At 37.8% G+C, this 22,616-nt stretch overlaps 1 protein-coding gene across 8 annotated transcripts in view; it reads right to left on the minus strand.

Moving 5' to 3' along the window:
• Nucleotides 1–14,066: 14,066 nt before the first annotated feature.
• LOC115766443 (hepatic leukemia factor) overlaps nt 14,067–22,616 on the minus strand; it is a 72,219-nt gene continuing 63,669 nt past the window's right edge. For 3 of the 8 annotated variants that reach the window (XM_030710417.1, XM_030710408.1, XM_030710384.1), the window contains exons 2-5: nt 16,762–16,916; nt 15,299–15,524; nt 14,448–14,689; nt 14,067–14,368 (exon numbers count right to left, since the gene is read on the minus strand). In XM_030710417.1, coding sequence (XP_030566277.1) covers nt 14,282–14,368; nt 14,448–14,689; nt 15,299–15,524; nt 16,762–16,916 — 710 coding nt within the window. In that variant the 3' untranslated portion in view covers nt 14,067–14,281. Of the gene's footprint in view, nt 14,369–14,447; nt 14,690–15,298; nt 15,525–16,761; nt 16,917–18,641; nt 18,684–22,616 lie in introns of all 8 variants that reach the window. The other 5 variants (XM_030710399.1, XM_030710375.1, XM_030710391.1 and 2 more) reach the window with 3 other exon arrangements.

Genomic DNA, 22,616 nt, shown 5'->3' on the forward strand with positions numbered 1-22,616 from the left:
TATATATATATATTTATTAAGTTAAGTTTTGTTGCCTTGAATGTCTTTTTGTTGTTGTTATTGTTATGCGTTTTGTTGTTGCCTTTTTGTCATGCTATTTTTTGTATTTTATGCACTTCACTTGAGCTCTTCATATCAGCATCTGGCACCAAATGTATAATTCAATTAATTTGCTTATATGCATGGATTTATATGCTCGCATATATATATATATTATTTTTTATATTTTATTCAATTTGTTTTGGAGAGCGACGACGCGTGCGTTGCCCTTCGCAGTTTGACAGTCACTGGAGTTGGTTATTTGTTGCTGGCTGGCGCTGCTCGTGCTGGATGTTGGGCGTTTGGCGTTTGGTGTGTTGTGTTTGGTGTTTGGTGTTGGGTCAGCGGAAGCGACGACGCGCTCGGTTTGGCATCTGAAAGCAGAAGACGAGACGAGACGAGAAATGAAATCGACTGTGTGTAGAAATTTTACGTAACGTACAAAATGCCGTTTTGCGTTTCTGCCTGATTCTGTCTGCCGCCATCGCAGCTTTTGATTCTGTTTTATAATTCACACGCACGCACACACACACACATACACACACACATACATGCATGCACACAGGCGCACACGAAGAGCGCCAATGCGAGCGCGCAGCCGAAGAGCGCCCGCGCCTCTCTCTCATTTAGGCTTTCGCTCTCCCGCTGTTTCTCTTTGACTTAATTTTCGCTTTATTGCCTGCGCTGCGCTGCCTGTTTTATGACAGCTGCAGCAACAACAGAAAAATAAGAATTACCGTATCTATTACCGAACCTGTGTGCACGGCTCTGCTATCTCTTGTTACTTGCATCTCTCGGCCAGTTCCGCTCTCTCTCGCTCACTCTCTCTCTCTCTGTCTGTCTCTCGTGCAGTGACGTGACATTTGTCGCGTATGCTGTTAATTGACTGGCCTAAAATTCTGAGCTTTGCAGCTGCCGAGCAGCCCCACAGTTTGAGACTTTGGCGCGTTACATAAACGGTCAACGAACTTGCCGCAAAGAGCAGCGACTGGCATTAAAACTGTGTGAGTGCTTGGCACAGCGAGTGTAAGTGATTTGGGGCTGTGTAGTCTAGCCCAATCAACACATTGACACTCAATTTTTCAATTACCAGCGGGGCCGCACATGTTATTACATAATATTATGAAAATTAACACTGAATCACGAAGCAAACTGACGCGGACGCTGGCGCAAGTAACGAAATCAAAATCAAAATCGTCGAGACACACGCACGCACACACACACATACACACACCCGCTCGCACTCACGTAGTCAGGCAGCAGGCACAAAAACAAAGCAGAACGTTCGTTCGCCCGCCTTTGCCCGCACTCGGGCAATAACAACACGAAGAGCAACAGCTAAAACCCAAACAACGCCACATTTACAGCAGCAGTCGCTCTCTTCACACACACAGTCACAGCTGCTGTTGCTCTCGCGCTCGCTGTTAGCGCTCTTCAGAACTGTTCTCTCAGCTTAAGAGCAACTTCTGTGTGCGTGTATGTGTGCGCGTGTGTGTTTCTGTGATATTGCGAGTGTATTGCTGCTGTCGTTTACATGCGCACGTTTTTCTTTGATGTTCAGTTTTTGTATCTAGAAGATAAACAATGCCGGCACAACACACCAGCACATACACACTGACTCACACACACACAGACACACACACGCGCATGAAGAGCGTCGTGGCCATTGGCAACGCTCGAATGTTTTTGCTTTTGTTATGTAAACAATATTTTTCTTCGCTTCATGTTGGCTTCTATTATTTTTTTCGGTTATAATTTGTTTACATCTCGCATCACACACACACACACACACACACACACACACGCATAAACAGATAAACAGCTACAGATACGTTTTCAATGTAAAACGAAAATCAAAGTGTGCCAAAAAGAAAATTGCGTGCAAATAAAAATGTTGATTTCTTGTTGCTGTTTTTTTTTTTCATTTTCACTTGACCATCTCGTCTGATTATGCGAGCATGGCCCAGTTGCTTTGGCCGACTAAATATTTAGCATAAAATATCATGTTAAGTAATGCCGCAACATTGTCTATGTCTATTGGTAGTTGGCCAAGAATATAGAAATACGACAACTGAATATATGCTCGCCCGAAGGTTCTTATACATCTTGTTATTTATATCAATTTGATAGCTCTGCGCCAACAACAAAGGCAACAATCGGATTGAATGATTTCGAATAAACAGCTAGTTGCAGAACATATTCGAAATCGTTTCAAAGAAATGTGTCAGGGGTATATAATAGACGCCTCTCACAAGGAAGCACTTCACTTTAGTTTCCAAAGCGTTTATGCAATGTTTGCGCTTGTAATTCTCAAGTGGTTCAAGCGCCGAGTCTCTCAAGACTCTCCGTTAAGATCAGCAAAGCCTTTTTAGAGTTCATTTCTAAATATTCAATGTTTACTCTAGAGCAACAGTTGGGAATAACATCAATATACGATTCTAATGAAGTATTCCTTTTTATATATACTATATACTTGCAATTCTCAAGTGATTCAAGCAGCGAGTGGTTTAGAAGCAGCAAAGCTTTTCTAAGTTCAATAATATTAGGCATCTACTCTAGAGCTACAGTTGGGTATTACATTCATATAAGGTTCTAATGTAATATCGCTTTTATATGTGTGTTAGCCAACACTGTTTATGTGTACTATACGCTTGTAATTCTCAAGTGCTTTAGGCGCAAAGTGGCTTAAGACAGCAAAGCTTTAAAAGTTAATTTCTGAATATTCTGTTTATTATACAACAACAATTCCTAAATAATTTACATCTACATATAAAAGATGAAGAAACGTCACCTTAATATGTGTGTTAACTAACACTGTTTATGTGTAATGTTTGCTTTTGATTCTCAAGATAAAGCACAGACTGGCTTAAGACGCTAATAAGGTCAGCGAAGCCTTTTGGAATTCATTACTAAATATACTCCCTTTACTTTAAAGTAACAATTCGCATAAACATAACATAAAGTATCGTTTTGATATGTACGTTAGCTAACACTGTTGTTGCGCACTGTCTGCTTACAATTCACAATTGGTTAAAGCGCAGAGTCTGCCATAAACATGGGACAATGCGTAAATGTGTTGAAAAGCAACAGCTTTTTCGCATGTAACTCATACATATGTCATGCTGCAGACAGTTCTTGCATAAACTGAACTGGCGACCCTTCTGCTGGCTGTTATTGAGTAACATGAGATTGGTTATCAATACGCAAGGCATTTATATAGATACATATATTTATATGGACGTAGCTCTTACAAAATCAACCTTGAAATACTTCAAACTGTGGGTCTAGCCTTCCAGGAACCACTTAAAATCACGTTATATTTCATAACCGTGTCGATATCGCTTCATAGACTCCGGCTTCCGCTCCTTCCACTCGGATGGGGGCGTGTGTGTTGCCAGAGACATTCAGTCAATATGTGTGACGCATTTGATGCGGTAAAAGTTGTTGAACAACTTTCAGTCGCTCGATTCTAACAGGTCTCGCTTTTAGATAATAGACCAGGCAGGCAGGCCTTTGCGTAAGTACAAATTATGTATACGACTCGTGCAACAATGTGCACATGTGTGTATCTAGATGCAATCGCTGACTGCGCGCGTGTGTGCGACTGTGTGTGTGTGTGCTTATATGACCTGGCAATTGCATAATACTTATAACATCGCTGATAAACGTTCCTAAATGAACTGTAAATATATTGCTATCTCTGTCGTTGTTGTTGTGCAAGAATATGCGCTGATATATGCAAACATACAAACTGCGCTTACATACATATTATATACTTTGCCAGCTTTTCAACTATTTTGCTGTTCTTCTTTTCTTTTTTTGTTTAGCTTGTATTATGCAATGTCAATCATATTCCGCGATTGCATTTATCGTTGTTGCCCGTTGTCGCCAGCGCCTCAGCCAACAGACGACTTGGCAGCAAATGGCGACAACATTCTGAGTCGGAGACTGGGTCTACGACTTGGCCGAGGGAGGGGAGGGGGGTTTACTTGGACTGGAGCTGACGGAAACCGAGACAAAAACCAATTACAACGACAACGACAACGTCAACTGTTTGTTGTTGTGCAAATACTCTGTAAATACACATACATACACACATCCTGAGCCATGTCTAAAAGGGGGTTAAACATGGCTGCTTGCATAATCGCTTAATACAAATCTAGTCAGAGACTAAGCTGATAATTGCTTCCGGTCTAATCTAAGCTAAGGGCGCTATTTCAAATAAACAATCTATATATAAATACAGCTATATATTTTTATAGATGGCAAGTTGAACCGCACTGGTTCAAACCCGAACTGAATCTCGATTGGAACAAACTGACAAAATGCTTCGATACCAAACATAAAACCAACATAGAAAACCTTTAAACCTTTGGCTTTGATAACATAACATTTGCCTTCCAACCAGATTGTTCCTATAGACACTATATAATATTGCTATATAAGAAGTGGAGAGGAGTAGGAGGAGAGGAGTATTCACTGTTGATATTAATCAAGTGAAAGTACATTTGTAGATCCTGCTCTGTCAACAGTTTGCGTCGCTTAAAAGCTAGGGTATCTGTGAGTCGTGCTTGCCAGCTAATAACGAACAATTGCACATTGCCTGTACTTGTTGTTACTTAAGTCAATTGTTGTGGGTGGCGACAAGAAATTGCCATGAAATGCAATGTCAAATGCAAATGGGCGAAAGGTTCCACCACACGGCGCTCCACAAGTGTGTGTGCGTGTGTGTGTGTGTGAAAGGCATGAGTTTTTGGGCCTAATGAAATTACATAATTGCTGTGATTGTCATTCAATAAACGGGCAGCAAAAAGCGAGCTGCGAAGCGTTATGAAATCGCCGCGAACTTATTATACACAATTTTTCATTTTCACAAGCAATTTTCTTGGCTTTTGTTGTTGTTGCTAACTGATTTGTGCTTTGATATTTGCTTTATTGGCTTTTCATTTGCTGTTTTTTGTTGGTTTTTTTACGGCGCGTTTTATGGCCACAATAAAACAACAGCACGAAGAAGAGCTAGAGCAAGATATAAAAAACAGCTGGCCAGCATTATTGACTTGAGAGAAGAATTCTATTAGCTGGTTTTTTTCTTTTTTATGGTTTCAGTTTTGATTTGTCGCCCGTTTCCGCTTGCCGCCAAATTACTTGAGATTCTGACTAATTGCCGCCTTTCGCTTATGTAAGATGCAATTGTGACGCCGGGCTACGCCCGTGACTCATGCGCTGAGACGAGTTGGCTTTTTGGCTCTGGCTCTGGCATTTGGCTTTTGCATAAGGCCCAAGGAAATATTCGCAATTTTCAGCTAAAGGTTTTATAGCTTAACAGTTTTCAGTTGTTAGAGCCGAGTTGTTGCTGTTGTCGGTCGCATAATGCGTCGCGTGTCGTAACGTCGCCGTCGGCGTCGGCTGCGACGTCAACGTCAACGTCAATGGGGCGACGACGCAGCCCACGCCGGCAAATGTTGCCCCCGCTAGCAGCATATTGAGGGAGGGGAGAGGGGGAGTCTATTGCCAATGGGCCTGTTAAATTTGACAACCACTTGCAGTTGTTGTTGCCGCAATTTGTTGCATTTCAATAAGGTTCAGAGTGTAAACAACAAACTATAAAAAAAAACAACAAGCTGTCTACTTAAATAATCTATAAATTTAAATACACGATTAAAGCTGTTCGCGCTATTTCTATATTTGACTTATTAATCACATTTGTTGTTTAATTCAAATGTTGTCCCAGTTTGTTGATTGTTTATGTTGTAATACATTTTTTATTTATTTATCGAATCTGAATTTGAAATTTCCATAAAAACAAAGAAATGAATAAATAAATGTACTAAATAATAATAATATTAAACGCATATGTTTTAGTTTGTTTAATGTCAAATTGTCATGCTTTTTAAAATATGTAAATATTAAAAAAATGTATATATATATATATACTTAATTATAAAAATATTAAAAACATACTTTTATTGGCTTTTTTATATATTATCAAAAATTGACTTTTTTTCTTTAATTTAAATTATTGTATTCATTTATTAATATTTCTATTGCTTGAGTTGAATATTTATTTGAATTTTAAATATTTTCAAACAATTAAAATTTTTCTGTTAACATTATATTGATTTATTAATTAAATTTTAAGGTAAAACACACACAAATGTATCGCATAATTAAGTTAACATTTAAAGTGTTTACCAACACTGTGTGCAATTACATCATTTGATTTAATTTAAATTCATTTGTGAATATGTTTATCATGCATATTATTCAGAGGGCCGCATGCTTTTATCACAAATTAAATATAAATTATTATCAAGTGCTGCCAATTTGATTTGCCAGAACGTCAACAACAACACGTTCGCCACAAAGCCAACCACAACAACAACAACAGCAAGAACAACATTTGGCGCAAGCACAAACAAAAAACCGCTTAGTAATGCCTTTAAAAATATGGCAACACGTAAGCGGCGCAAAATGAACCCCCACCCCCTCGCCGACAAGCTGCTGGCCTGGCAGCGCGCTGCAGCGCAGTTTGTTTTCACAATCAATTCGCAGAAACAACAAAAGCAACACAAATGAAAAACAGTTTTTCCGCCGCTGTCGCTGCCGCTGCTGCTGCTGCGCTGCTCAGCTGCTGCTGTTCAAAGAGCAATGCAACTAAGTTGAGCGCGCGCGTTCATTCACATTGCAGACGCACACCAACGCACTCACACAGACGCACACACACATGCACATACAGCATACGGCGTGTGGCCTGATGTCGTAACATGTACAGAAGAGAGCGCCCAATTGGCTGCTGTGCGCGCTCTCTTAGCGCCACTCTCTTTAAATTTACCTGTCGCATTGACAACTGCTGATTCTGGTGCTGGTTCTTCCTCTTCTTGTTTTACTTGTACTGCACGACCGCGCCTCCTGTCTAAGCAGCCACTCGCACACACACACACACACTCGCACACACACAATAAATTCTTTTGTGTCAAAATTTATTGCCACACGCGAGACAACAACAAAACAGTGCAAAAATTCTTTGCTCAATTTTTTTCTTCTAAATTTTTTATTTTGTTGTGCCGTTTTTATTTATTTTTTTTTCTCGAGGCGTGCGCGTAACTTTTGCCTTTGCCTTTGCGTTTTGCTTTTTTGTTTTGTAAGAACCCAACGGCTCGGCTTTACGTAACCCGCAGACGGGTTTTACACATATCGCGCGGGCCAAACAAATATGTTTTTTTTTATGCTATACGGCACTTCACTTTTGGGCTTAGCTGATTTTCAATTTATGCTTAACAAATTAAACATGCACACACACACACACACACACTTGCAAAAACGATAAACGCGCTGGTTACGTTGACAAAATAGCGACGCGATGACGCTGCTGCCGTTGTTTTGTAATGCGCTTACGTTACGGTTACGCGACGAGCGGGGCCGTTGCTGTGTGGGGCAACGTGTTCGAATGCTGCTCGAAAGCGCGCGAGCGCTGCCTCTTCTTGCTGTACTTGACACGGCCGCTGTTCGACAGCAAATGAAGGCAGCGAGCAGTGTACAGTGAGCGCAGACCTCAAGCATTGGCCAGCCGCACACACGCGAAACGAGCAGCAGCGACTTTGGCCCGCGCTCTCTCTCTCTCTCTCACACATACTGTCATGCTATTATGTCATAGCGCTCTTAGGCAGTTAGCAGCGCTGTTGCGTCATCAATTTGGCGCTCTCTTTGCGTGAGCATAACTTCTGCTGCTACTGTTGTTGTTGTTGTTGTGGCTGCTCTTGTTGCTGCTCGAATTTGCCGGCAAAACGTCAACTGTCAAATGGGGCGACGCCAAACTAAGGCAGCTGCTGTGTGTTAGCTGGTGGAATGGGGGCGTGGTCGTGCCAGGGGGTGTTATGTTAACGCCCACGCTGGCTCATCATTTATCGCATGTTGTCAACAGTCAAGAGAGAATTGACAAAAATGTTGCTGCTTCAGTTTGGTTTCATAAGTCTGTCATTTAACGCACATTACGTATGCGACGCTTTGACCTCATTTGGCGATCAAAAGAGAGCCAACAGCAGCTACAACAACTATGCTAAGCTGCGTTAACAGGCAGCAGCATATGCTGCGCAACGCTGGCTCAGCCAAGCAGAGACTGTTTGTTAAGCGCTTCGCCGCTCACATTTCAAGCTCAAGTTCAACGTTGGCCGACGCTGACGTAGACGACGACGGCGACGTCGCCTGCTGCATATTTCCAGTTTAACGTTTGATGTTGTTATTAACATTTTAAGTGGCTGTTGTTGCTGCTGTTGCTTTTTATTTGCAGTTACTTTTTCGTAATTTGGTAATTTCAGGCGTCTGGTTTGTGTACATATGCACACATACACATGTATATCCATGTATATGGGCATCTACATATGAATTCCATGTGTTAACATTGCTCGCATTTGTTGCAACATTTTGCCACGCACGTCTCTTCGTAGGAAGTAATCGAACAGCAGCTCGCCTTGTTGTTGTTGTTGTTATTGTTGCTGCTGCTGTTGATGTTGCTGTTAATCAACGGAAATTGCTTGGGAGTTTTGTAAAATATGAGGAAATTCGTAACGTTTTGCATAAGTTAATGGCAATGGAAGGCGTGTCGCTGTTTAAATTTGGTAATAACTGTGAAATGATGATTTTAGGTGTAATTTGTAGGCTCCAGCACTTCATATTGATTCAATTTCAATTTGAAAGCAGCCCAACTGAGGCAAGATTGGCTTGTCAACATTGTTGCACGTGTCGTTCAAGGTCTTGGCAACATTGCGCACTGTGGCAGCTGCCAGTTATGCAACGGCACTGACCCCAAACAATAAACAAAACAATAAATTTACTTAAGCAACAACAATTTCAAGGTCAGCCTTGCAGCGCAGACAACAGGCTTCGCTGGTCAGCAAATAACATTAACATAGCCTGCTTGCGGGCTGCGTTAACAGCAGCGCTAACAGCACACTTATCAGCAGCAGCCCAGAGGTAGGCCATACGTGAAGATCGTGCTTAACAGACCGCGGAGCTGTTAAGAAATGTAATGGAAACGAATTTGGCGGTTTTTTCAAATATCAAGCTAAAATCAAATATACTTAGCATATGGTAAGGCAACTTCTTGGCCCACTTGTTGAATTTCCTTGAATAAAAACTAGCAACAATTATTTGTTGTATTTATCGTTTCAAAATTTGTATCTAAACCTTTATTGTTTTCTTTTTTTTTTCTGCAGTTTTTCAATAAAACAATTGCGAATTCGCCATCAAATAATGCCATTATTAATTCCCATGAAAATTCATCAATATTATTGATTTCATACAGAATTTATGGCCTGTCCGAGCGCAAAAACTCAACAAATCGTGAATATCGAAGATGAAACAAATTTTCGAAATCAGTTTCCAAACGAAAGTGAAAATGTTTCAGTTGCAGCAAATGTTAATTAGAGACAAGTACAAAAAAATGTTAACAGATTCTGTTATCGTTTTTGTTTCTAATTACAAACTAAAACTAATATCTGCAGCAAGTTTCTCAAGCACTTGTGTCTAGTTTGTTAGCATTTTCATGCACGCTTTTCACGCTTTTCACTATATTGTAGATTTTTCTCTCATTCACTTTTAAGTTTTTCTTTTGTATGTATATCTAGGTACATGTTAGTGTCCTTGCATAGGCTGTTTTCTTCATCTATATATATGTTTTTTTTTTTCTTTAATTATTTAGCATTTGTTTTTTTGGTTTTTATTCGATTTTCATTTAATTTCATTTTGCATGCTGGCAACAACAACTAGGCGCAGTTTTCCCTTCTCCTACTCCTCTGTCTTATGCTTCTTCCTCTTCTTCTCTTTGTTTATATTATTTTTCGTATATGCATTGCTCTCTTTTTCTATTGCCGCAAGCAGTTTTCGTTTTTTTTCTCATTTTGTTATTAGTTTTTTTTTTTACTAATACAAACGCTTTACAAATCTTTAGCTCTAAATTATGTGTAGCTTTAGCTTTAGCCATTTAATTTATGTTTTTCTTTAATTTTACTTTTTCTTTCTTCTTTTTTTTTTTGGTATTGTATTCCATATAAAATTATTTGCACACGTTTTCATCGCAAAATTCTCAAAATATAAGTAAAGGCTCTAAAACGCATGTGTGTAAGTGTGTGTGTGTGTGTGTGTGTGTGTGTGTGTGTGTGTGTGTGTGTATCTTCTGTAGTGTTGTGTGTGTGTGTTGTTTAAATCTTTTGTTTAATCTGGAGACTTTTAGCTTTCGTTTTTTTTTTTTGTTTGCAACAACTAACAATTTATTTTTAAATTTATTTTTTTTTTTGTATTTTTAGTACATAATTTCCTGGATTTTCACTACATTTTACATGCGTTTTCTGCTTCTGGATTTTATGTTTATTGAGTTTAAAATTCAACAACGTTTTGTCTTTAATAATATGTAAGAATATACATATTATTACATATATATATATAGATATATATATCTATATAAGTTGTATGTGTATATGTATATAATATTATAGATGTATATTTATTATAATATATATGTATATAGCATTTAATATGTTCGCATTGCCGACCTCCGCCCTCGACTCTCTGTCTCTGTCCCTTTCCCCTTGCCTAGGCCTATATCTTCTAGATAGACATGGACACGGAGCATGTATCTAGTTTTCGCTCGATTTTGCTTTGCACTGCAACAATTTGTGTGTTTAGTTACTAAATTTTAACCCTGCCTACAATTACGTTGCGCAACAGCTCCATTGCTCTATATGTGGCATATACTATCTGGTAGTATATGCTAAGTATTGTATATATATATAAGTATATACCTATAAAAAATCATCAGCTACCGTATTGAATTTATCTACAAAAATGTACCACAACTAATTTGGTAATTATAATTAATAACCGTTTCGTATTGTATTGTATATATTAGATATATATATATATATCAGATATATATATATATATATATATATATATATATATATATGTATTGTATATGTGACATAATTTCGTTTACGACAACAAAAAAATCTTGTTTTTACTTTCAGTTTTATCGTCTTGTGTTTGTTGCTAAAGTCTACAATTTGTTACGGAACATTCTTCTATATCAGAAATATTAATATATATATATATTAAATATAAAAAATAAATAAATAAACCCAATTTTCCAACACTAACGAAATCAACCTGAATCCTACAACTCGGCTTAGTTTTTAACTAATTTTCCCATTTTCTTTATAATTTTCTGAACTGGAGCTCGCTTTCGGGCTGTGCGAGGCGTCTAAACAGTGCCGCCCAAAAGTATGCTGCCAAGTGGCAGAAAAAAAATGGGAAAATAAGGTTTGCAACGTTTTTTTTTCCCGTCTCTCGATCAAAGAATAAGTACTAGAAAAATATAACTGAAAGGCAACTACAAACTACGCAAAATACTAAATAACTAGTTAAATATATATCTATATATATAATTTTGTGTGTGGGTTGGTCACACTCACACGCCAGCTCGCAATTTTCACTATTTTTCACCTCTATGCGCATTTTGTATCTGAGACATAAATATCTTTATATAAATATATTACGATTTCTTGTTGTTTGCTATCGATATACTTAATTGAATTTATCGTACAAATATGTAGCAATTGCTTAGTTTGTGAAGTTAATCGGGCTAAATACACTACTATAGTTATCGTTATCGTTATCGGTATCGTTATCGTTCACAAAACAACCGAAGCTCAAAACTTTGAATCATTTTTCGAAGGATACGAGCAACTATTTCATTTATAGTTTCCGTAATTTCTCTCTAGGTGGTTTCTTAGCAGTGCAAAAGGCTTTTAAGGTTAGTTTTAATAATTAGTGGGGGGGAGTATTTGTTGCTGTTGTTTGTTTTTCTTGTTGTCATGATTGCGGAAAACCAGGAATTGTATAAATCGTTTGTTATGGAAGTTTCTCTTTCTTCTGCTTTCCGACTATATACGCTAGGTGCACAGCTATTCGTGTGGTTGGATTAAGTTCTAAACTTGTTGGCTAAGATAAATGTAGATACATATCTATAAAGGTAATTGCCTTCTTTTGTATTATCGTTAGGGTTAGTTTCGGTATATCGTATGTGAGATCCTTGCTAGCTTAAGTTGTTTTTTGTGTTCGTTTTTGTTTTTTTTTTTTTGGTTTCTTTGAAGGGGGGATTAAATGATATGGTGGCAAGAACAAGAACTGTTTACATGGAGGAACCAAAAAACAATATTTCAATATTTGAAAGCAACGCTTAGATTTTTATTATTACACAATTTCTTTTCGCTTGCTCTTCTTCTTCTGCTCTTGCTTCATTTTCATTTCTCTCTGTATTATTTATTCTTGTTGATTTTTTCTGCTTTTCTGCTCTTCTGCGTTTTTGCACAATTTCCATTTAAAAAATAAATAAAACTTATTGAAAATTTGTAAAGAATTGCTTAAACATAAATTTTGCTTGATTGAAAATAAAAATAAAAATTAAAAAAAAAATTAAACAAATTGTTTCAAAACTTTTTATGCAATATTTGTAAATAATTAAATGACTTTTTCAGCGTGTTTTCCTTTTTTTTTTCGTTTTTTTTTTATATAAAATTTTATTTGATTTCTCTTTTGTTTTCACTTTGCTTTTTTAGGTTTTTCCTTTTTTTTTCTTGGTTTTTTTCTTTTGTTATTTGTTAGCTTAGAGCGCTAGGTATGCAGGTAAAGGTAACTCAATGTTTAACAAATAAAATTAATAAAACTTAACTAAAACTGTAAATAGTAATATAATCATAATAATAATCATAATAATAATAATAATTATGCATATACGATTTAAGATCTTGCAAAATCACACCAAACAAATTAGTTAAAACAAAATTAGATTAGCATAGAAAATGTTGAAAATTGTGAAAAATCTTTTGCAAAAATTGTCAACTGGTTTAGGCCAAGGGAAAAGGCAGAAAGCAGAGTGTGAGGGGGAGGGGGAGGGGGGAGGGGGTTTCTTAGTTATAGCATAGAAAAGTTTGAAGCATATCTCTTCTTAATTTTTTAAATTTCTGCTGCTGCTTCTTCCTCTCTATATTATTTTAGTTATCAACAAATAACAAAATCAATTATAAAATAATAGTTTTCTTTTCGCATAACTGATTTCATAATAATATTTTAAGAAAATCATAATAGTTCGCTTAGACTAAAAGCTGCCTGGAGCTGGGGCAACTGAGGAGGGAAGTTCTTTTGCTTGTTTTCTAAATGTTTCTTTTTTGTTTTTTTTTTATCGTAAGTTCATCTTCCTCTTGTTTATCATAGAAAAACATTAATGTTTGTTTACAATTAACCTTTTTTTTTTAGTTTTAGTTTTTTTTTCTTGTGTCAAATTTGAGGAGTAGGCAACGAAATTATTTACATATGTATGCACGATTTTTTTTTTTTGCTTAAAAGGTTTTCAGAGAAGGAGGCCAAAAAATTACCTAAGAAAACTTAACGAAAACTAGCTAAAAACTTAGAAATTGGTGCGCTGAAAATATATATATATATATGTCTATATAAATCTGTATTTAACTTTGTTTTTTTGTTTTTTTTTTTTTTGTTTTGTTTTAGGTTCTTGCGTAAAAACTAATAACAAAAGAGGCTAGGTAAAAAGTAACAATTCTACGTAATAGGGTAATTGGGTTAAGATCCTAACTTGGCTAACGTCGGATCGTTAAGCGGTTGAGGAGCAGCTAACGGTACGCACAGGGTTGCCACTGCGATAGACAAACCACGGCAAACGCTATCGATAACTCGAGCTATCGATAAGTGTGGTGAGAGACTTTTTTAGTCGGCGTTCTGAAATTGGTTTTCTTTTGTTTGTTGTTGTTTTTGTTTGTTTTTAAGCTACACTAAAAATTTAAGTTGTTTTTTGTTTACTTCTTTCATTTAGTTAATTTGCGTTTAGCTTTACGTTAAGTTTAAAATAAATATGCGGTACAGGCCGCAGCTTACAAATGTGTGTGTGTGTGTGTGCGAGTGTGTGTAGATGTGAGTGTGTGTAGATGTGAGTGTGTGTGTGTGTGTGTGGATGTGTCTGCTTATCATACATATATAACTTGTTTAATTACATATATATAAATTTATATATATTGCATATATGTGTAGTTTTTGTAGTGTATTTTCTTTCATGTCTGTTTACTAAAAATTATTAGTATTTATCATTTATCAATTATCGATAACTGAATTATTATCATTATCATTAAAATGTAATGGTTGATGTGGTTACTCGTATCGCTCAAGTCACATTTCTATATTACACATCCTGGAATTTCGATAGACGTGCACGCAAGTCCATGTTCTCCTGTTTCAGCTGCTCGACCTCCTGATGTAACGTGGCATTCTAACGAGACACAGAGAGAGAGAGAGAGATGGTTAATCGATTGATCGATCGATCAACTTATCGACTTATCGATACTCACTTCCTTCTCCAAGTAGCGAGCACGCATCGCAATCTGATTCTCCTTTTGGCGGCGCGCATCCCTCGACCTCTTGGCGGCAATATTGTTCTTTCGTCTGCGGGCCCAGTACTTGTCGTCCTTGAGCTCATCTGGAACAAATTGTTTGCGTGACTTTTTAATCATCGGCTGCGGTTTGAGCTCTTCATCGGAGAATGCTCTGGTGCGCGGATCAAAGTCACGCCCCGACGATGCGAATGAAAATGCTGGAATATCAAATACTAAATGTTAACAATGTTTCACAGACTGTTCGTGCTATAAATTAAATCATAAAAAATGCACTCGCAACTTTTCAGATAAACGAAATCGAAACAATCAAAAGAAGTTACAAAAAAAAAATCAAATAAATAGAAATAGAAAAGAAAATAGAGAAATGAAAGTAGACGAAAAGGAAATAAAAAATTTGCCTCGAATCGCACAAATTGGAATGTAATTCAGCCTTTAACATTTAGCATTTGATAAGACATGAGCAAAAACATTTTCTCAGTTTTTTTTTTGTTTAGTTTTTCAGTTTTTCATGGGTTTTCTTTTTGTTTGAATCGGTTATTCGCTAGATGAAAAAGTTGTATGTGTTTTATGTGTAGGTAAATCAAAATCATATTCAATATAATATATTGTAAATCGAAAAGTTAATTAGGCGCAATGTCCATTCCATTTGTGTTTTTTAAATAATTGAATTTAAAGTTAATTATTAAAAATTATGATGTGGGGGGGTCGTGGAGATTGGCATGGGACTCTCTTCCGCTCACTCTCACTCTCCCTCACTCTCTCTCTGCCTCTCTCTCTCTCTCTCGTGCTCTCACTCGCATACTCACTTGATTCGGCCGGCGATGGCGGATTTAGCGTATCGGGACTTATGCAATCCGATGGCGATGGCGATCGCTCCCGTTTCGTGGTTATGTGCCCCAGGCCCAGCGACAGACCCGCCGCATGGCTCAGTGAATCGGATCGATGGCCGAGGCCGCCGGCGTGCCCCAAATGGGTGCCGGGCAGGCTGTCGGGTATGTTGTTCTCCGACAAGAACTCGTCCAGGTCCGCATACTGCATACGAAAAGAATTTGCAAATATTGTAATGTCACGTGTGCCACAAAATGTTGCATTCAAAATTTGGCAGCAGCAGAAACAGCAAACAACAAACTCAACAATCAACACAGTCGGGCAAGTGTAGTGTAGTGTTTAATTACTTAATTACTCGCTACTAATTTAATTACTTCCATTGGGCAGACACTTGAGGCGTCTTACAATTACTCAAGTAATTACAGGTTTAATTAAAATTCAATTATTGAATGTATTTTCAGATAATTAAATAAAAAGAAAATAACTTTTTTAATTATCAATAGTTTAATTGAAATACATTATTCAAGGCTATTACAGGTAAATTAATTAAATTCAATAATTGCAGGTTATTAAATTAATTATAATTTTTTTTATGAAATTCCCGGTAATTGAATTAAGTTAATTTCATATAAGCTTTAATTCTTTCATATCAAAAGCACAATAACTCAAGTAATTACTTATTTACACTTTTTGGGCATAATTACTCAATTAATTAGATAAAAAGTAATTAATGTACTTAAGTTTTCAATTTTAATTTTTCTAAAAAGAGATGAACTTTAGTTTAATTAATTTTTTGGATAAAATTACTCAAGTAATTAAAACGCCCAACTACAAATACTTAAGTAATTACACATTCTGTGCATAATTACGCGAGTAATTAAATGCAATGGTGCAAAGATAGCTTTTATTATATCTTTTAGTTGGGGATTTCTACTTTAAAGGCGTATTTACTCAAGTAATTTCAGTACCCACAAATAATTCCCCAAGTAATTACATTTTCAAGCAAGTAATTAAGTAATTAAACCTCTTTGGCACAGCTTATAAAGCATTAATCCCACTTCAAATATGTTCTTTTGCCTAAATGCTCTAATTACTGAAGTTATTGTGTGGGTAATTAAGAAGTAATTAAATATCGCATGTAATTATTGCAGCTCTTGTGTAGGGTGTAATTAAATTGGTTGTGTTAGTCAATTTGCGATGGAAACAAACTGTACAGTATTTATACAATATGATGAGAATACAATTCTCGCACTACGTAAAGCACCAAAACTCGTGTTAATTTCGGGTGTGTGCCAGCGTGTGTGTGTGTGTGTCTGTGTGTGTGTATGTTCAACTGTTTCGCTTGTTGCGTGTGTGTGGAAGGGGAAAGTGTAATTGGGTAGGTGGGGGGGTGTAATAAAAACAGACGCAGCCACTACGCAGCGATGAATATGATACTAACTTGTGTTACCTTGAGGTCAGCATCGTAGGGCAAGGTTTTGTCCCACAAATTTGGGCCGAGAAATGCCGTTTGGGCCTCAACATTCCAAATGTCGCCCTCCTCTTTGTATTTATCATCCGGGCAGATGATTTCTTTGCTATTCGATGTGGATTTGCCTGCAAAGAGAAAACACACAAATGTATTAAATATATACTTTATATATGTTGTTTATAGACGTGAACATTTTGAATGCTAACCAAGGGCAAAGTTAATAGTTTTAATACAGTTTTTTTTTGTTTTTTGCCCAACAAATTAATCACAGGCTGACGACGACAAATGCAGCTGATAAGGTTTAGTGTTTTTCCAATAAAATAGTTTTTGCAATCATTTGTAGAGTAGCTTTGTTTTATATTCAAGTGCACATAGTAAATGATAAGGGCCTGAGCACTACTTGGCCAGCTGTCTGTAAAGTGGGTCAAAACAGCGTCTCCAACAAACGCAAACAGCACACATATAAACACATATATTATCAAACACATACATACATATGTATATTTAGAGCTGGGCAATTCTTTTTGGCAAACTGCCCAAAAGAAAGGAGAAACAAAGTAAGTAGAAGAAAAATGCTCACAATTTCCGCATGCGCTTCGAACGGCAAACGAAACACAGCCGAAAACAAACACAAGCCGCCAGAGCGAGACAGCTAAACAAGTCAGGCAAAACCAACAAACCAAAAGCAAACAAAAGAGGAAGCAGCTTAGCTGGCAGGCAGGCAGCGCAGTCAGCAGCGCAGTCAGCAGCAGCTAAAAGCGAAAGTGAAATTTCAGCTTTCAACAGATTTGTATCGTTGCTCTGCGCGCTCGCGACGCACTCAAAAAAAGCTTTACTCAGCTGACGCTGCGCAGGCGCAGCTGAGCGTACTTTTGCTGCTGCCGTTGACTGCGCTGCTGCTGCGACGGCGACGGCGGCTGTCACTGTTAAGCATTAGGCGAAGCGCTCTTTGATTTCTTGCAAACGAGTTTGGCCGCAGTCTGCGCCGACGCCGTCGCCGTCGCCGTCGCCGTCGCCGTCGGCAGAAACCAGTTGTCGTCGTGCAGCGCGTTGTTGTTGTTGTTGCTTTTTTCTTGCTTTTTTTTTTTGTTGGTTTCGCTTGCATTAGTTTCCGCTTTCTTATTCACTCTCACTTTCATTTGCGAAGTTTTTACTGTTGCTTTTTAGGCGAACGGGCAACTATTGCGAAATTTTATGCCATGTTGCGACGGCGACGTCGACGGCGACCACATTTCTGGTCTGTGGCAGTGAAGTAATATTTTCTTTTCTTTTCATTGCTTTTCTTTACAAGTTGTTGTTGGTGTTTTTTTTTTTATGCCGCTGGCAGCGAAGCGTAAGTGAAAAGTGCGCAAGTGTTTGTTGCATGTGAATTGTGAAGTAATAGCAACAAATCAGGCGGCACACACACACACACACACACACATACACAAAATTAGGACTTGCAAATCTGCAAGCGGGCCAACGCGGCGTATGAACAACTTTTAATTTGGCTTTTTAATTAGACATTTGCATTTGATATTTGGTGGGGTTTTTTTTTTAACGCTCGGATTTATGTTTTTGGGAAATTTGTACATGCGGTACTTTTGGCTTTATATCAACAGAGCGAGAGAGGGAGAGAGAGATAGAGAGAGGGAAATTAACAGCCGAAAAATGGAGTTGATGCAAGTGCAAAAAGGATGCAAGTGAAAAATTAATATAAACTGTACTTTATGAAAAAAACTCAATTACTAATAATTAAAAGTAATAAAAAGCAACAAAACTCAAAACACAAGACAAAATTTGCGTGCGGCAAAACAAAAGAACAACAACATAAATGAAAAAAAAAAAAAAACAGAAAAACAAAAATTTACCGTTTGCTTTGCAAATGAAACCCAAAAATGGAGATTTCCTGCCTGTAAGAACAGAAGAAAAATGAAAGATAGAAAGAAGAGCAAATACAATATTTAAAACTAGTGTGAAACGCAACGGAACGAAACGAAAACGAAATGAAATGGAATGAAATGTATGAGAAAACAGACGCACAGAAAATGTAGCTAAGCGGGGCGCGGCGCAAGCTGTGCGTGTGAGATATATTTGTATCTTTTTGCGTGCGAGATACTTTTGTATCTTTTTGCGTGCGAGATACTTTTGTATCTTTTTGCGTGCGAGATACTTTTGTATCTTTTTGCGCGCAAGATACATTTGTATCTTTTTGCGTGCGAGATACTTTTGTATCTTTTTGCGCGCGCAACTTGTATCTTGAATGTCACTTTCACTGCGAACTCTCAGGCAACAGGAGCAACAGAATCTGGCGCAGGGTTTATTTTTAGCACAACGTTGCGTCGATCGGCCCGGCTTTGGCTTTGGCTTTTGGCTCGGTTTCGTTTACGGTTTCTCTTGCCAATTTAAGTGGGTCAACGATGCGTCAATGTTGCGGCTGTTTTTGCTGTTGTTGTTGTTTCTTTTTTTAGGTTTTTTTTGGGGGCCCAGCAACAAAGCGCGCTGCGTTTTGTAGTCCGCGCACTTTTTATGAACTTTTTTTTCGAGTTTCTCGTTTGTAATTAAAATAATTTGCATAAATTTCGTGTCTCTTTTTTGCATTCGGTTTCCGTTGCTTTTTTTTTTTGTGTGTGTGTTTTTTTTTTTGGTAACAGTTTCATTGGAAAAGGCGCTGTTAACTTATCTTAAGCCAGGCCTACGACAACAAAATTTATGCTGTTTCTTGGGTGAAAATAAATTCATTTACTTTTTTTTTTTTTTTTGGGTCCATAATTTGTTACTGTTTTGTGCGCGTCGCTGTCCGCTATTATTATTAATATTATTTCTATAAATTGTTAGCCTCTGGCCTGTGCCTTTGTTGTGTTAATGGACAGCGCGAGCTGGTCACCATTTGATGTAGGTTTTTTTTGTTTTTTTATTATTATTTTAATGCCGCATTAAACTTTCACTTTTACTGTTTCCATTTAGTACGAAGCTGCGCGAGTTTTGAGAAACATGTGACAGCCGTGGACTTTTAACTGGTTGGACATAGATTTATGTGGCCCAAAGCTGGCCAAAAAATGCAAATCGAAGACAACAATCAAAGTATTTCATAAATTAATTAATTAAAGTAATACTTTGTAAATATGCCCCAATTCTCTTAAGTAAGCCTTAAAGTATTTTGTAAATTAATTAATTAATTAATAAAATCCAAAAGTTGGCATTTAGCTTTGTTTAACGTGATTTCGTTTATATCCGTTTCCAAGCAATAAAATCGACTGCCCTTACAGCGAACCCAGCCGCCCCTCCCCCTCCCCCATGCAGCTACCAACGCTGACTGCATTTTAAAGCAGGCCTCGCATTAAAATGAAAGTGAGAGTAAAATCTCCTGCAAGCAGCAACAACAAAAACAACAACAGCCCGAACAAGTCGCTGCGGATGAACAGCAAAGATAAAATTAAAAGAAAAGAAAAAAAAACCCCGAAAAACCCAACCAAATTGAATGAAAACCGGTTGCCAAAGTCACAAGCCAAATGCAAAAGAAGAGAAAAGAAAGAAAGAAAGAGAACAACAGCAACAACAACAAGAAGAAGACGAAGAAGAAGCAGCGAATTCTAAGCACGCAAATGTAGAACAAAAGCGCGACCAGAGACCCCGACATTGACATCCAAGTGGGTTTACATAGTGTGTGTGTGTGTGTGTGTAGAAGTATTTTTAGAAGTGAGTATGTGTGTGTGTGTGTGTGTGTGTGTGTGTGTGTGACTTTTTCAGCACACTTTCAGCTAGTTTTGCAGCAGCTCGTACGGTTGGTTATGCAATGCATGTGTATTATTTCTTTTCGCTTTCGGAGTCCAGCTCAACAATTGAGACAACGCGGGGCACGTACAGCGCACGCCCCTTTCACCTGTCTCAACGGGGCTGTCGCTGTCGCCGTCGCCGTTGGCGTTCGCGTCGCTGTTGGCGCATGCGTCGCGTCGCGTCGCGTCGATGGCGCAATTGCGGTAATTTTTAACTGCAATGTTACTGTTGTTGTTGCTGATGTTGTTGCTGTTGCTGTTATCGCTGCTGTTGTTGCTGTTGCTGTTATTGCTGCTGTTGTTGTTGTTGCTGTTGTTGCTGCTGTTGTTGTTGTTGCTTGTGCCTTGCTGTATTACATGGCACTCGTTTATGGCTCTGCTGGCTCTTGTTTTGTTTGACTGCCTTTTGCTGAAGTGCAGAAAGTGTAACACTTTCGATTGTTGTGCTGTCTCTAGTTGTTGTTGTTGTAACTGTGATTGTGGCTGTTGTTGTTGTTGCTGTGCATTGCATTCATTCCGCATTCGCGCTCATTTGCATAGCGCTTGTGTGTTTTTTTTTGATGTAGCACTTTTATGTTTAATTTCTGTTTTAGTTTACCTTCTTTTTTTTTCGCTGTGCACAAAATTAATTATGTGTGGGAAAATGTGTTGGCCACATTTGATTTCCGGGCTTGTTAGCATAAAAAGCGCTTTTGTCATGGCCCAAACCAAAGCTCGGGCAGCCCAGGTTCGCCTCTGGGCACTTGGCACTATAAAATTTGTCTCTTTGGTTAACTTTTAATTGCGCGGCTTTTTTTTTTTTTGCCAAACTTTTGCCTGGCATTTGCAAAGCTAATACGAATGTAATTTTCCTAACGGCATTTCGATTAGCGTTCGCTTTCTTTTGTATTATTTTCGAAATGTTCAATTTTATTTTGAAGCTGTTGCGATACCCTGTAGATTTCATTTGTTATTTTATGTAATTTGCAGAACCTCAAATAGCAAGAGTATTTATTTAGTAACACTTTTATGTTAATATGTTTACATAGTTTATATTCGCAGATAAGATTTCAAACTTAAGCTCTTCTTCACGATGTTATACCTCTTTTTTATATTTGATCCATTCCCTATGTCCCAATGCGTGCCTCTATCTGTCTCTTCCTGTCTCCCTCTTTCTTTGCTTTTCATTCTGCTGCTGAGAATCGCATAGAGCGTCGATGTTATTTAACAGTAGGGAACTACATTACTGTCATAGCTGATTCTTCTCCATTAAATGTTCTCCCACTTTTTCTTACTCTCTCTCCCTTTAGCTAGTTTTCATTCATTTCCTCTATTTAAGTCTCTTTTACTCTTACTACTCTACTTGCCAGAGATTTGTTTTAGGTAACATTAGTTAAAGAATCGTTTCTAACTAGCTAGATTTGATTCATAAGCACGAAAATTCTTCACCTGATGGCAAATTGACTTTAAAACCATTAAAAGGCGAACATGACAGCGATGTTGCAATAGTTTAATTGCAAAACTGGAAAACTGTGAAACTGTTACAAAGCGAAAGTAAAAATAATGTTCACGCCACGCCCATTGCATTGAGGACACGATTTGTAACATACTTGCCGGAGACACGGATTGACAAAGCGAACGAGAGAGAGAGAGAGAGGGTTAGATGAATGCCTCTCTTTCTCTATTTTATGTCTACCCCCAACATTAGCCGCAATTTGTTGTTGCTGTTGAGTGAAAGAAAGCCGCCGGCGTCGTGCAGTTAATTAGCCAAAATAAGGAAGCAGACTATAATGATAATCATAGCCGGGCATATCGCGAGCGCTATAAAATTACAGCCCCATAAAACAGTAAATAAAAGACAGAGAGGGAAAAAAAGCAAGCAGACACCGAAACCCAAATACAACTTAAAAAATTGGCTACAAATATGCGGGGCACGCAGGCGCGGGGCGTGGCTATAAAACGTAATCAAAAAAAAAAAAAAAAAACAAGATATTCAATCAACACAAAAGTGTGTAAAAAATCAACTGAAAAGCGCTTCTGGTCTTTTTGGCAGCGACAAAGCGACAGACGAGACAGGCGGGACGACGACGT

Source organism: Drosophila novamexicana, unplaced genomic scaffold (assembly GCF_003285875.2).
Source record: "Drosophila novamexicana strain 15010-1031.04,08,12 unplaced genomic scaffold, DnovRS2.1 tig00000009-arrow-pilon, whole genome shotgun sequence".
NCBI classification, from domain to species: domain Eukaryota; kingdom Metazoa; phylum Arthropoda; class Insecta; order Diptera; family Drosophilidae; genus Drosophila; species Drosophila novamexicana.